The 16,657-nt window shown below is 45.7% G+C and overlaps 1 protein-coding gene across 1 annotated transcript in view; it reads left to right on the plus strand.

Annotated features, from left to right (window-relative positions):
• LOC138580156 (C-type lectin domain family 2 member D-like) overlaps positions 1-8,959 on the plus strand; it is a 67,263-nt gene extending 58,304 nt beyond the window's left edge. Inside the window, exon 5 of the mRNA XM_069650486.1 lies at positions 6,315-8,959. Coding sequence (XP_069506587.1) covers positions 6,315-6,474 — 160 coding nt within the window. The 3' untranslated portion in view covers positions 6,475-8,959. The remainder of the gene's footprint in view (positions 1-6,314) is intronic.
• The last annotated feature ends 7,698 nt before the right edge of the window (positions 8,960-16,657 follow it).

The following is a 16,657-nucleotide window of genomic DNA, read 5'->3' on the forward strand; positions in this document are numbered from 1 at the left end:
CCTCCTCTACAGGGGGAAATATCTTTTTAGAACACATTCAAAGGACAGGCAGTGCTTTGGGATTTTTGGTTTAGGAGGTACGGAATAAATGTGAAATTCCATTTTGCAGGACACATACAATTGAGATGTAATGCTTGGTAATTCTGGTTTGGGATGCAAGGGGATAAATGGGAAATTTTGTTTTACCCACTCCCCATTCACTTGAAAGGTAGCGTTTTAGGATTACTTCCTTTGGGATTCAGGACCCCCACTTTCTGGACAGAAGACAGGGGCTTCAGAAAAGTAGATTAAACCAAGTACTTTATTGTCTTTACCGGCTCTAACCCACTGGGCATGACATTTGTTAGTTTCGAACTCTAACAACAATCATCCCGTTATTTTTCTATATGGGAATTAATTGATTTATTTTACTTAAAGGTGCTAAATATATACCTGATTTCACCCCCTCCCCCATAATTTAATGAAAAGGATTAAGGCAGGCTGTTCCCAACACCAATACAGTGGAATTCATTTGAGTTGGATTTAATAAACTGTGCCACGGGTCTTCCCAGTACCACCCTCCTGCCCGCTATGCGAGGTGGAGATTAAAACTGTCAGTTCCCCCCCACCCTCCACACTTTTGATATCTTTGGGATATATCGAATTCCATGTAAGGCCTGGATTATGGGGCATCCACGGAAACAGCAGTGCTCCTCTGAGGACAGCGCAGATCTGGTCAGTGGCTTCAGTCAAGGATGTTCTCCTGCACCCAGACTTCCTCTGGCTCCTCTGAGGGGGTCCCAGCTAGCTTCTAGATTTTCCTGTCACTGTCTCCAATGCAAGGTTTGAGGCCTCCCTGCTATTTGTTCTCGCAAGAGTCCAGCACTAGAGTCTTTAGGAATAAAGTGGAAAAGCCCTGTTCTGATGCAAAATTGACCTCTTATAGGGTTGATGACTCTCCTACATTATTATAATCCCACGGTAAGGACTGGCTAGCGCTCTTCCTTCACCTCCCACCAAGTTGCCCACTGGCTGCTGATAGGACCAGGAGTTGGGAGGTATGGGTTATGGAAGCTGAGGGAGGAGTAAAAATACATATTTTCAAAATGACAGGTGGGTTTTACCTTTTTGGGTTCTGAAAATCTAACGACATGGCAGCTATGCAAATTTTTCAGATAACTACTCAAATCTATATATTATAGGATTCTTCATTTTATGTTGAATTGGGCAATATTAATTTTATTTTGGCACGCCCTTCCTGGAAGGAGCTATTGCTTTTCACGCTTTGTATCTGCACCGTAGTAGTTAAAACTCTGACGCTACATACTTCCAACATTAATTTCACCATCTATCACTATCAATTTTTCCAGTTCCTCAGATGTATGAAAATGCCAGAATCATAATTTTGATCATAACTTAAATGACATCATCACACACATTTTATTTCTATATGGTCCCGACTGGCTCTTTATAACCTTTAAAATGAGTCTGGGGTGTGCTCACTGGGATGCACAGTTTTCTAGGAAAATGTGTTCAATGCATTACACGGGACCTCCAGTTTCACATTCAGATCCAACCCATGTAGTTTCATTTTCTTCAAACCACATGACTGGGACATCTGGCTTTTCAGCCCGTGTGATTCTGCCTGCCTCAGCCCGTGTGATTCTGCCCACTTCTCCTTAGCTTCAAAGGTCTTTGCTCAGAGCTAATGCACAATTTATGGGGAGGTTTTACCTGAAGAGTCATTTTTGTTGGTCATGTTATCTGTAAATCCCTGCAATTCAGATCTCTCTTGCAACATTGCTTATATTTTTAACTGAAGCTCCAAGCTTTGTTTCCTTGATAAACCCAGTCAAAAGGTCTTGGGGTGGGCGTGTCACAGTTCCAGATACAACCAGTTCAGTTACATGGAGAAAAACAACAGCAGCCAGTTACACGCATAATTCTAAAAGAATAACCTTTTAAATTGGCACGATGTGTTTACCATATAACATTTTCGATTATACATGGGCCTGTCGTTCATACAGACAATCTTTCTTTTCTACTACATTGGAACAGAGGTAGATTGCTTCTTGATTCCTTGCACACAGATAGGCCACAATCAACAAAGAGAACCAGTGTTAATTTATGCAAAAACAAAATTGGCCCTTCTCTTTACATGCTGTCCTTTTGTATGAGGAAAATAAGTCTCTTTATTCCTGATAACGGCAATCTGTCACTTGACTTTATTTCTTAAATGTCAGGCATCATTCCTCCTTTTTAGCTTCCAAATGCCCAGTGTTTAAATTTTATATTTTCTTTCCATGTGCACTGTTGTAGTTTTGAATCTGTCAAGTGGGCATTTTCCCTTTTTACACAAAGCCAGCATCTGGAATACCACACATCTTTTTAGAATCCATTGGACAATGTTAGTAACATTACAGTTCTGACTCACACTCTTCTTACCATTCTCCCTCCTTCACTAGGCCTCATGTTGGAAGAGAAGTGCTTTGGACTGGCCTGCATATTCGAATGGGTGTTGCACAAGCCAGCTTTGCTCTCTTCATATGGCCTGGCATGGCCTCTCTATCTTAGACATTCTGGGGCTGTATTTTACCCCACAACTCTCTTAGGGCCAGATTCACAGAAGCCTTTCATAATGGTGCAATACACATTGAAAAACATTCTGTGAATCAGGCCCTTATACATTTTGTTAGAAATCTGAAACTAGGCTCTTTGGGTAAGAGGCAAATGGCCCATAATGAGATACTGTATTGAGTTTTACTCCTGGTTATTGCTATTGCAAATGCATACAGAGGATTCCAAGTCTGATGACAAGAAGTAATTAAAGGATGTGAATAAAGAAAAGATCCCAATGCTGGAGAACTATAACAACAGGGTCACTTTTTTCTAACCTACAAATTGTTCAATCTAGAGCTTTACATGATAAAAAGATCAGGAAGTCAACTTGAAAGAACATTACACAACTCAACATCACACATTGATGCAACCTGTGCATGGCTGACATGGCCCCTCACTATTGATTGTGCTGGTTAGGATTGATGCAATTTCTAATGCCAAGCACCTGAAGAATCAGATTGTAGCCCCCTGCTCTACCTTGGTAGACCCATGCCAGCGGCTTGCGCGGAGCTCTTAAAGAATGCTCTGCCCACTTCATGACATAAGCGCCAAAGGACTCCATACCTTAACAATCTAAGACCACCATCAACTCTGGTCAAACCTTGCTTGACAATGCAGGGTATTTCTGTGAGGCCAAAATCAAACGGATAAAATCTGCCATTAAGGCTAGTGCTTTACATCCACTACAGAGGCTGATATCTCTTGCCCATGAAGACGCTCTGCTTCCTTGAAAGCGATCAATGAAATGGACCTAAGCAAACTAGTCTGGGGTTTGAAACCATGGTCCTCCCCAACCCCTGCTTCCCTGGTAGAATTATGGAAATAAATATTGCAATCCTGGCTCCTAACATCATTCAAATAAGTAACCTGTGCTTGCAAAGAAGCACTGGGGTAATGAATTCCCCACTCCTTTTAAATTATGAAGTCCTCTCCAAACTCATTAGCGACCATGCCATATATAGCCTCCCCTTCACAACTGAAGACTGCTGTGAAATTCATACGGGTGATCAAGCGAATTTTGCTGCGCCAACCTGGCAATGTGTTTGGACACCCTCAAGAAGCTCTGCAGGCCGCCCGTGACCTTACATTGAATGAGCTGCCCTACCTCTAGTACATCCCGCTGACCTGGTGGACTGCTCACCAGTAGATAAGCACTTAGGCCTGCCAAACTAGGGCTAATTGGTCATTAACTAACCAGTCTGACTGTGAAAGCAGACCTTTAATGCTATACTAAGTTGTGCCAAAACATATGTAGTTCCGCAGTTATTGTATGAACATCTGTAAAAGGTTTGGTGAATCGCGAAACTTGGCTAGGGCTTGTGTGTCTGCAGAAAGGCTAGATATGCAGCGGAAAGTTGCTTGCGTCATAGGATAAACGGATCCCGCCTGAAACACTGTGCCCTAAAGTGTCTTGTGCGAGAGATCTATCCATCAGTAAAACAGTGCTAGGCTTTAAGAATTTCCGTTCGTAATCTCTGTGAGGGGGGGATGCTACCTCTGGAATATCGTGCACAGAAGGAATAATGCCTGTGCTGTGCCCAGAAAGGATTGTGCCATAACAATACTGTACCTCTGCACAATGCCACGTGCCATGGAGTAGTATTCTTCAGAACCCTAGACCAGATAATCTGGTCTACAGAATAATTAGAAAAATATAAACTACAGTAATGAGTACCCAAATGTACCTGGCATTGTGCATACGTTCTAAAGTATTGCTGGACTATGGTTCAACTTCTTCAAAGATAATAAGCCAGCATAGCATGGCTGTCCCTGAAGTACAGTAATGATTTGTGCGTCCACTTCAGAGCCTGTAAAATCATCCTGCTTTTTTTTTAGGCCGTTTGTTTCCAGGCAGTGAGAGGTGCTTCACTCGCTCTGCCTGCCCAGTTAGTGCAACCTGGGGTTTATTTTTCATGTCCAATAAGTTTGAAAGATCAGCAGCCACTAGTTAGTTTTGGTCTCTGGTGGTACTTTTGCCACCAAGGCAAAGTGATGCTGTATGCTAGCACAGAAAGATCTGTTGATCCAAAGGAGTGCTTTTATTGTTATTATTTCCTTAAGTTCACATCGAATCTGTTTTGTCAAACATGCATCGGTGCAAGGCAAAGAGAAGCAGAGGTGCCCTGCCTTCTAATCGCTGCTGCAAGAGAGGAGTGGGAGAGAGGCGTGGAGTCCCTGCACTCCCACTCACCCTCTCTTTCCTATTATTGCTTCCATGAACACCAGGTGTGGGGAGGTAAGGGGGTGCTGGAAGTACAACACACTCCACTTGCAGTGCCTGCCTGCCATACCCACTGAAGAGAAGCAGGCAAGGATGGAGCGGGCAGGGATACTACCTTCCTGTTCTTGTGGCCTTGTTCTCCACAGTTCCGTTTTACCTTAGAACAGTGCAACTTCCCTGCTCCCTGTTCGACAGCCACAGTTGGTACCTAGACCCCTCTGCAAAGGCAGAGGAACGGTGGAGGTTGATGGCTCTGGCTGTGCAGCAAAGGGAGCACTGGTGTTTGGTTCCTCTCTCTCTCCAGCCATTACTTAAGTAAATGTGAGCAGCTGCTTTTGATGGCCCTACTGGCAGTGGTTTGAGTAACTGGGCTTTTGTAGGCACTGCCTGCCAATCGTGTGGCATTGTATGGCCATATCTGGTATATGATGGCATTGCGTGGCATTTAATTGGAGCACCTGGGAATAGTAGGCAAAGACTTGGCGTAGCACGCCGATGCCTGGCAAATGATGTGTGCCTCCGCATGGTGGAAGTAATGGGAGTGTAGCGGTAAAAACATGGCAACCTGGCATATAGTGGAAGTACCCTGACATATAATTGCACAACCTTTGATATTAATACCATATGATGAGAATGCCAGAGCATATAAGGATAGGCAAAGCCTGGCAAATTATGCCAGTGTATAGGGAAAATGAGGAAATCCATAGCAAACGATGGCAGTGCTAGTTCATATGGCAATACCTATCAAAAGATGGCCGGTGCCAATCAATGGAAAATGGCATGAGTAGAATATCTAATGTACTAGCAATCTGTGGCAATAGGAAAAGGCATGTTCCCCATCGTGAAGGTAACAGGGTTGGGTTTCACAATCCTTGCTATGCTAGTTATTCCTCGCTCCCTCTGAATAGCAACGTGTGCTCCTCTGCAGCAGTTTTACATGGTAACCCCACTTCCACAGTCCTTGACCTTGATAACTCCAGTTCTGGCTCTGGGTGCAGCACCTTGTCTCACATTCCTGTCTTTGGCCTCAGGGTTCCTGTGCAGTAAGTGCACTTTGCTCTTTTCGTCCCTAAATTTAAAGGGCAACTCCCCCGAGATGCTTCTTGGAGCTTTTCTAATTTGGCACCTCATGGTTTCACCTCCATATGTGTACAGAATGATGCGACCGTGCAGCATTCTTATGTCATCTGTGGATTTGCACATGTTCTATGCAGGCGCCTCATTAATTGAGGCACGTATGACTGCATGGTGTGAAGGCGGTGGATGGTTGTGGGCCTCCTGCATCACCGCTTTTTCTCACGAGGAGCTGCATTTACCATCGAGCTTCTCGTCTTCATCCAGTGCCTAGCCCTGCATAACATCCTGACCCTCCAGTGTGTGTGTGTGTCCGTCCGTCCATATTAATAGCATGCCCGCCTTTAATCAGTACCCACTGTGAACTTGCAGCAATGCCCAGAACCTGTGCATTTATTTAACTTTGTGTTTGTTTTTGCAGGTTCACAATACGCGATTACTCCGAGTGCGCCTTCCTGAACCATCTTGCCAGAAGCAGCGAATGCTACAGCAAGATGAACTGGATCTGCACCACGACCAAAGGACATTCTGATGCACGAAAGCGGAAAAGGAGCGCCTGGAATGGGCCACATTTTTACTAAAGGCATTTGAGCAGCTTCTTAGGCACATATCTACACTTACCTGTCAGAGACATCCACTTGCACTGCCCCATGCAGCACATATTGGTAGAAAGCAATGGTTTCCGTCATGCACAGCACTTCCGGTTCCGGCTGGGATAGATTGTGCAGGGCAGACTGGTGGGTGGGCAGGTTACAGGGTACTGATGAGACCCAATAAGGTCGAAATATGTGCACACTGCAGTCTCTTATCGAGTCCAGTTACTTGTCACAGGCTTCCACTTTCCCGTGCCCCCTGCAGAGTGCATCAGTACGCCCAATGGAGTATCCAGCATTGCAAGAGTGGGGGGCGCGAGCCCCGATGCAAGTCCTGCTACTCATCTGGGCCCACAAACCGCCCATCCCTTCCCCAATCTACTTTTTTGGTAACATTAGTAGTAGATGGCATTTTAACACATAACACAAAATAAATAAAACTGCAGATTCATTACAGATGAAGGGAACTTATCTATTCGAGCTCTGTCCAGGCCCTCTGGGGCATAATACGTGCACACCTCCTAATTTGCATATGGATTGCACCAACAGAACTGACTTCACAGAAATGGACATCGCATCAGTGTTTGATACTTGGAGGCACCATGGAAGCGACTTTAGAATAAGTTTCCATAAGAAAGCCAAGTGGCAAATAACTTTGGTGCAAAATATCTAAATTGCAGCCCCTCTATAGTCGGGCTTTTTTAAAATAACAGCATGATATATTAACATAAGCTCTGAAGTGCATCGCAGAGCTGCAGATACGACACTGTGTGATGAAACGATCTGCCCAAGATCACACAGTTTGTTTAAATCGTGAAACCGGGATGTAAACAATAAGCAACTGAGCACATCTTCCCAGGTTTAGTTGCTTATAGATAAAACTTTATTTATAGCAATGCCTTTTAAGCAAGGCACGTTACACAATAAACTATCCTTTCATAATTAACTTTACACTATATATATCATCATAGAAATATGTTGAGCAATAAGAGCATGGCTTTAGTTTTATTCCCCCCCATCCTTCATGCAAGGTCACAATAGCATCATTGAGGTTATTGTGAGCCTAACAAATCCCTCTTGGGTTTTAAAGTCAAAGTCAGTATTTCATAAAGCCTGCAGCATTATGCACTCTTCTCGTTGCTGATCACTCCCTCCCATGCACATTTCTAAAGGGAAAAAAGTCCCTGCTAATAGTCCCCCTCCCTTCCACCAGTGCCTAATGGCTCACATTAGCTCATGGAGCTCCTTGGGGCATTTCCTGGCAGCGGGACCCTACTCTTGTTTGTAAAAAGTAAGGTCTCCTGCTGCCAGGATAATGAGCGTGTTGAGCAGGCATTGCGCAGCAAACATTGTCCTCCAAGCAGGACACCTTTCTTGTTGGGCACCCTGAATGAGGTGCTGAACGGGAGAGGTGTCCCAGTGACAAACGTCCTGGTTAGGCAGCTTGCCCCCCACTACCCTCTCGCTCGGTACACCACTGAGTAGGACGCGGAGTTACAAGTCATGGAAACCACTTTCTGCTCAGCTAGAATGCCATGGCCAGACCGGTCGGTGGACAGGCTACGTATGTGAATGATGCGTTCAGTTACTTAGTGTTCTGCTTCATACAGTTGGAAAAATACTCCCAGTGGGCGTTTTCTGAGTTTGCAAAGTTTACCATAAAATACAGTTGGCAAATGTATAGCAAACAGAAACCAAAATCTTTTGAATGAGAGAGACCACTAAACCCTCATGTTGCTCTTTCCTCCACACCCCTTAATTTGCATAATGTAACGATGCTGTAGCCTGGCCGAGGGTAGAGGAAAAGGCTGCAAGGCCCAGTGGCCCTCAGAAGACCTGTCGCCAAGAACCTGGCGAACTATTATAGTGAAACGCCTCACCACCACATACCTCTCAGAAAACTGCATCTACCTTCAAAGAGTCAGCGATCCCTCTACCCTCGTACACATTATGGGTGCAACCCAAATAACAGCGCATTCCTTTAGCACACAGCGCTGGAAAGAAGTGGAATTCTAAAAGCTTCCCACTGCGAAAAACCCCAGCATCCTAACTGCGGGTTGGCGTAACCGCGACTGATAGAAGGATTAAAAAAAAAGTAGGTGAAAAAGACAATTTTTGTTTCGTTGAAACGACTACCCCCTGTGCATCCTCGGGCTGCTTTCAGGATGTGTGTGATGTGAGCTGATTGATGGCCTGATATTTAGGCATGGCTGTCCAGTTCACACGGATGTCGGCATCGCCTCTTCCCTGGATCAGTTTTATTCATCCGAGAGAGCAGAATCCGAGGGCAGGGACAGTGCCAGGGGACAGTAACTCTCAATATGTGCCCTCGAAGCTGCTCTAATGCCCTTTAATTCACTGGAAAGGGTTGGCACCATCGCTGCTATATTCAATATGTGTTCTATGTTAATTGCTTTTCTTCGTGTTTTGAATTATGTTATTTGATCAAATAAAGATTATCAATCCCCGCAAATGGACGTGGGAATATTGACTGGTGTGTGGATGATACGCAAATAGACACTGTAACTAAATATACTCTTTGCACCTGTCGTGGAGACCAGTGATCCTGTCTGAGATGTTTGCAGTAAGACCTCGAATGAGCACTTTAGTCAGATATATGGAGGCCGTCTTATGGAGGTTTGCTGGCCGAAGTACATGCCCTCTTTAGTAAATGTCTCTCCTGTTTTTTTTGCAGCTCATGTCGCAGATAAATCCTTTTGTTTGGAGGCCTTTGTGCTGTGTCCATTTTTGTTGTTCATTTGTTAAGCACCTACATACGAAAACTCCATTCCGGGCTCTCTTGGACATTAGATTTACTTTCTCCCAATGTTATTTTGGGTTTAACCCTTTAGTGCAAATTTTCAATAAATAGCGCAAATGAAAGGAGCCCAGTAAATGTGTCCATTTGATTTGCAGTATTTTTAGAAATGTGCAGGTCCGCTTATTCTCAAAGGTAGCCTGCGCGTTTCAGGAGGGTCTGAACAGTGCGTCTTTCCCACGCTGATGTATGACAGACTCCCAGCAACCAGGGCATTCCACCGGGACGGATAGTGAAAGGGCCCGTCTCAGTGAAATTACATTTACATCCCTGTTTGGGCAATGCAAATGCTAGTGTGACAGCCGCGGTTTACCCATGTCTGTCACACTTCAATAACAAATCATGGCAGGGTCAGACATCTGCCTCTTTTAAGCCACTGAGGGATGACCGTCATTTGTGCACATTTTAAAGTGCATCCCATTGCGAATTCGGGATGCCCTTTAAAATGTGCAGAAACGGCCCCTTCTTTGGGCAAACACTCGAAAGGATTAAAAATAGGCACCTGAGCTCTTTCAGATGTCCTTTGTGAATTAAGCAGCCACTTTTTTGGTGCACGTAAACCCTAGCGAATCTCCTTACTTGCTGCAAAAAGTTTGGAGAATCTCAATTACACATTTGGATTGTGATGGAGCAATTTGTTCAACATCTCAAATTAAAGTCTATCTGTAAAAAGCCATCAAACATATTACCATGAACATGGGTATGATCCATTTATCTTATACTCGTCTAGCTATCCATTCAATTCAGCTTTATTCGGCATGGAAAAAATTAAGCAATGAGCTAAAAACTTGAATTAAGTTATAAAAACATCACTGAGTATACAGATAAAACACTGTAGATGCAACAGTAAGACACAATACATGAAAATCAGTGTGCAAATAAGCAAGTTAACATCCTGCTATAATGTTAGAGGTTATCTGGCAAACTACTTCCAAATCCACAAAATGAATAGTTTTGGAGTGGTCCGGAAGGGTCCCCACGACTGTAACTCACCCAACTGGCCGGGGTGTTGCGTTGGGCCCCGAGGCAGTAGTGGGTCTGATGACAAGAATGAAACCCGTGGTCTTCAAGACTAGGTCTGTCCCAACCCGGCCTCCTCAACTTGAGGGAACTCTTTATTATGACCTGTCCCTCTGCTGGGCTGAACAGACAGAGGAACTGGTCACACGAAAGAGCGGGGAACACGCGCACCGCTAACCGCAATGCTGGAAGGGAAAGAGACACAATTAAGTGCATTGAAAGCCACAAACTAGTATCAAGCAGTATTCCCCAAAAGCACTACCTTGGAATGCCCTGAAGAGATGCAGTTATCAGTGAACCCTAAGAAAAGAATACTCTACTGTGGACAACCAGTAATTACTGACTGCAAATGGATGGAAGGTTGGTTGTTACCCCTTTTGGCTGTATATGAGGCAAGGAAGTCAGGAGGAAGGAAACTGAAGGAGAAAATAACAATCAGGGAGTTAGTATGGGTAAATAATCCCATACGGCACGAGGAGCGCACTAGGTCCGGGGTGGTGCACTAACAGCAGAGCATCCAGAAGTGCACATAGAGCAGAGGTCAGACGTCTCTCTTGTGAAGGACTTCGGAAAATGAAGACTGAAGGAGAAGCAAAGCTAGCAGAACATCCAGGACGGAAAGTCAGAATGCAGGGAAGCGTAGCGGACAACAGCTGTTCACAGGTGAAATGACACAGCGGACCCAAATGTAAGTGAAACAGCAAAAACCACACAAGAGCCTGCCGCTCACCGATTGCTGAATGGGGATTAAACGGATGTAGTCCCATGGAGGCGGCGGCAGACGGAGCGTTGTGCGGAAACCAGGTGAAATTCCAGAGCATGTAGAGGTCGGCAACAGGCGGGCAGATACTGGGCAAAAAGTGAGACGAAGCAATCCGTAAGCGATCACAGTCGGGTGTACCTGCGGTTGATAACAATCCAAAACGATAGGCAGATGGAACTCTGTGAAGCAAAGCAAGGTCAGGAACAAGAAATCAGAATGTCACAAAGGATTGAGGGTAAGTAGCTCATATAGAAGCACCGAGCCGTGTCTCAATGCTGGTTTTAAACTTGGTCAGAGAGGCGGGTCTTCCTCATGTCTTGGGGCTGATCAGCTGACTTAGTCACGTGATGCAACTCTGTTTTCTTCGTGCATTGTCATGACAACACCAACGCCGCCAGAAAGGGTCAGCTGAAGAGAATCACCGCTGCAAGGGAAGGGAAACTGCAGCCGGGCGCAACCTATACTGCCTCCCGCGACCATGTGTGACAGCATCCGCCCCCAAAGACGGCGGCAACCCCCTCTGTACATGAAAATCACGCAGGAGATCGGGGGCGTGCATGTGAGAGAGAGGTTCCCAAGTCCGGTCCTCAGGACCGTAGCCCTTCCAATCCACAAGGTAATAAGGGCGACCCCTCTGACACTTGAAGTCCAGGAAACAGGCAGCTTCATACTCCTCCTTGCCCTCCACCTGTACATGGTCCAGATGGGAAGGAAGACGGGTGGTTTCAGGAAAAGGTTTAACCAAGGACACATGGAAGACAGGATGAATGCGCCAGGCAGATGGCAAAGATAGTTTGAAAGCAACCAGATTTATCAAGTATACGATCTTGTAAGGACCCACAAAGCGCAGAAGCAGGGATTTCTTTCCTGGGATTCGTAAATATCGGGTAGAAAGCCACACCAGCATGCTCGTACGATAGTCCGGGGCAGGAGAACTGTGCATGTCGGCGTATCTCTTAGCCCGCAGGAGGTGCGAACGTATGTCACGATGGAGCTGATCCCTGTCTCCAACACAGGAGAAGGCGGCAGGGCTGCTGCAAGGCAGCAATGGCTCCAGAGGAATCGTCCTCGGGTGTTGGCCATCCAAGGCAAAGAAGGGCGATGAGCCTTTAGCGGAATGAACCGAATTGTTGTTGTATGCAAATTCAGCAGGGTATCAGACCGACAGCCAGGAGGTCTGGAATTGCCGGCACGAACCCTGAAGATACTGTTCCAAGGTGGAATTGACTCGTTCAGTCTGGCCGTCTGTCTGAGGGTGGAAAGCAGATGAGAACCTGTTGTCAATCTTCAAGGAGGCAGTGAGAGCACACCAAAAGCGGGATGTGAACTGTGGGCCCCTATCAGAGACAATGATGGAGGGCAGACCATAGTGACTGAATACATTGTCAAAGAACAACTTAGCCAAAGCTGGGGCAGATGGAAGACCCATGCATGGGACAAAAACTGCTGCCTTCGTGAAATGGTGTTGTATCCTGTCAGTCTGTAAATATAACAGGGGGGTGCACTGTATTACTGTGATTGCTACAGCAAAAACTGTTATGCTATGGGACACACAAACAAACTGAAACACTAGAAAAGACACGAAATGAGACACAGAAAATGCACACAAATCGGTTCAAATTGCAGCAATAAAACACTTTATTCATGCATAGCATTGCATGATAAAATCACTACCAGTACTACACTTAGCAAACGAATTTGCAATCCCATAAATGGATCACTTTCTACTGCAATATTACCAGGCCTTCTGGCCTCTATGCAAGCGAGCCTAATTACATTACCCAGTCCTGCTGAGTCTAAATGCTAATAACAATGCAGCCTAATAGCAACACGTGACAAGGTCCTAATCATCAGCATTTCCCTCTTTCCCCCACACATTGGCACTCTCTAATGAGACAATCCCTGCCTGATGAATGGCGATCTCCCCTTCCTCTCTGTGCCAATTGTTGTGCACGTGTCTTTCTACATTCATCCGAAATAATCCCTTTTGGATGTGAACCTCTCCCAAGCAAGCTCTCTCATCCCTCTCTCAAGCTTGTCCACGAATCTGCACTGCTCTCAGGCCTCTCTCTCCACATGGCCCCACCTCCTGCTCATGCCATCAAGCCTCTGCCAAGCGCTCAAATCGCTCCGCCCAAATTGCTCTCTGACTCTAACTCCTGACTGCTGTCAGGATCCCAGCACAGGAATACAAATTCCAGTCAGAAAAACTAGGTTGGCAAGGTACTTCATATTCATCAGTGGGTCAACAGTGGCATCAAGCTTGGTGCAAGAGGCATTTACCTCACTCTTTGCATTGCACCCATAGGCTCATTACGTTTACATTGCTCTCCCTACCCTCAGCATGGCCACCAGTTTTCCCACTCACAGTGCATTATACACCTGTAGCAGAGGGAGCTACTTAAGCCCTGCCTCTGCCCAAGCTCTCACTTCACGTCTTCTCCGCTGACCGCGATCTCCTGACAGAAACGGTCAATAGAAGAAAACTAGTCAAAGAAATTAATTTTCCACAGCAAAATCATCATAATAGCAGTAGAAAGGTAAAGTCTTACTGAACCAAAGTGTTTCCAAGTATTTTCTTCAGCCCGCAGCAATATTCGAAGTCTCTGCATCTTCTGTCAGAAGCCCCGTCGCAGCCCCAGCATTCCTTCTCGCAGCAGTCTTCGTCCGAGGTCACAGCTTATTATTTCCTCAGCAGTCTCCGCAACATCCGAAGGTATTTTCTTCACAGTTTCTCTGAAGACCTGCAAAACAGAGGTATTTAATGAATGAATTAACTTGTTAAAAGGAAAGAAAGAAGTAGTTACATATGTGCTTACCTGAAGTCTCAGCAAGGCTTTTTTTCACTTATTTCTTGCCGCACATGTTTCTGAAGGCAGCTATTACCCCATTTTTTTTCAACGAACTGATGAGAACTAATGTTTCCTTAAAGCGAGTATAGCTGCATCCTTACCACAGTCTCAGCCCTTGTTAGGGTACCACGAACCTGCAGAAATTAAAGAAAGTTCTAGCAAGAGAGATCTCTCCAACGAAGGGACCATTCCTTATCTGTTGAACTGAATATAATTCTTATCATCAAAAGACTTGCCCAAGACACCTTAGAAGAAGTTTGGACTTATTTTGATAAAGACCTTTCAACACCATGACCCCCTCAAACTAAGTCACCTTCCCAACGCATCCCTGTAGAAACAGGATGGAAAGCTCCACAAAACAAAAGCACAGGTGAGAAGGGAGGGTTATTTCAAGGTGCACTGTATCACAGTTTTTACTTGGTGAATGGGAATTACAATAGTGGTTTTGTTATAATTGTTGTTTCCACAGAATGAATGCCCAATCAACAGGTCCTCAGCTGAAAAGGAAATACGCTCCCGCGGAGACTCAAGGTAAGCGTGTGCTGTGGCGTACATGCAAATCTGATCATTACTAAGGTTACAAGTCGAAATACATATTTCTACTTAGCAAGCATTTCTGTAGAAGCGCCACTGTGTGTCTCTGCGGATGGCTAAGTTCAGGGTGACATAAAGAACAGGACGGAACTGCATCGTGTCTTCCTGTTCATTGCATGGCATATTGTGAAATCATAACTATTCTCCTCTCGTTCAAAAGCTCTCACTCCTTCCCTCCAACCTTTTCTCTATGCTCAGACAAGCCAGATAAGCTACCGTCTCATTCCTTCTACTCGGACAGACGGCAAGCAAATTTGTTTACATTCCCAGACTCACAGTGTACTGTAAACAAAGCCGCGGACGGCGAAGCTTCTCAGTGTGGCTCAGGCAGAGCCTCATGCTCTCTAGTGTTTAGCTCCCAGCAAACAGTCTAAAGCACTAAGCACTACATAAACGGCAGTATACATTCTAAATGCATGTAAATGCATGGCTCTATGCAGACATGGAGCTAAGCAAAGCCTTCATATGATAGGGCCTATTTCTCTGGCAAATGCATGGTCAAATGTGGCTTTCAATGTGGCATAACGTGGATATAGTGGATGAAATTATACTTATGATAACTCATAACAGGCCAGAATATAATACGGATTCTGCAATCCTTTGATTTCAGGCAGCTCGACCACGAAATCCATTGATAACATCCGCATGGTTTATACAGCACAGGCAGGGGTTGCAGGAGATCCATGGGTTTTGCTTGGGAAGACTTGCATTGTGCACAGATTGCACAGTTGGACAGATAGTCGCTGACAACCGTGGACATGTTAGGCCACCAGGCCCATTGTTTTATTGCTTCCAGGGTTTTCTGCTGGCCAGGATGAGCAGCTAGAATGGAATTATGCGCCCATTTCAAGGCATGTGAACGTGCCATACCCAGAGGCATAAAGATACGTCCTTGGATGTAAGGTAGTCCCTGAATCACATCCAAGTTAAGGTCATTCACCTCACTTGCATGTTCCACAACCCAATCCGAGATCAGTGACCGTAGGGACGGCATCACTGTACAGCCACAAACCACACGGTTTGGCAAGGGTAAAGGTGGCTCAGCCCGCGAGCACAAGTCTGCCGAATGGAGGCGTGAAAGGGCATCCGCCGTCGCCTGATGCTTAGCCGGACGGTACGTAATAGTAAATTGGAATTGGGAAAAGAACAGGTGCCACCGTGCTTGCCTAGCCGTCAAACATTTCATTGACTGAAAAGCCAGGAGGCTTCTATGATCAGTATACACAGTTCGGAATGTTTGGCTCCCAGAAGGTGGTGTCTCCATTCGGTAAATGCGTCCCTGATGGCAAGCAATTCCCTTTCCGTAATGTGTAGTTCCTTTCACAAGGTGTCAATTTCCAAGAATAGTAAGCAATTGGACGCGTGTTGCCGGAGTCAGGACAAGTCTGTGAAAGGATGGCTTCAACCGCAATCCCAGAGGCATCGGCTTCAACCAAAACGGCAGGTCAGGGATGTGGTCCTTGAGGACTTGATCCTCTTTCAGCATTAAAGAGTACACTCGACCCGTTGGTACTTTTGCCCCAGGAATGAGGTCAATAGGGCAGTCGTAAACCCGATGTGTGGGTAGTGTCTCAGCCATACCTTTATCATAGATGTCTTGGTAGCCAGCATAGTCATTATGTATGCAAACTGGCGAAGCGGGTGAAAGTGACCCGATTAAAGAAGGGTTCACCAAGAGAGCTTGGCAGGGTATCCCCTAGGAAATCCCGTTCGCGAGCATACATTCACTATTACAGGTAGCCGAAGGGAACTGAATCAGGCGCAAGGCCCAGTCAATAACTGGATTGTGGTACTGAAGCCACGGAAGGCCTAGGATGACCTTGTACTGTGGGGTCCTGATAATGTCAAAGTAATTTCTTATGAGTGTCCATCCACTGTACGCATGGTCATTGGGACGGTCCTCTGAGTCACTGGGCCGGAGACCAGCGCTGAGCCGTCCACGGTGTTAACGGCCCCAGGATGTCCCTTAGGTACAATCGGTATACCAGACGACTGGGCATAGAGCAGGTCTATGTAATTGCCTTTGGCCCCAGAGTCTATTATAACAGAGGCAGAAAAGGGCATTCCGGCATCCACAGTGAAGGTGACAGGCAAAAGGAACAGTACACTATGCCCGGTGGAATG

The sequence above is a fragment of the Ambystoma mexicanum genome, chromosome 3p (genome assembly GCF_040938575.1).
Source record: "Ambystoma mexicanum isolate Mex_15411 chromosome 3p, UKY_AmexF1_1, whole genome shotgun sequence".
Taxonomy (NCBI): Eukaryota; Metazoa; Chordata; class Amphibia; order Caudata; family Ambystomatidae; genus Ambystoma; species Ambystoma mexicanum.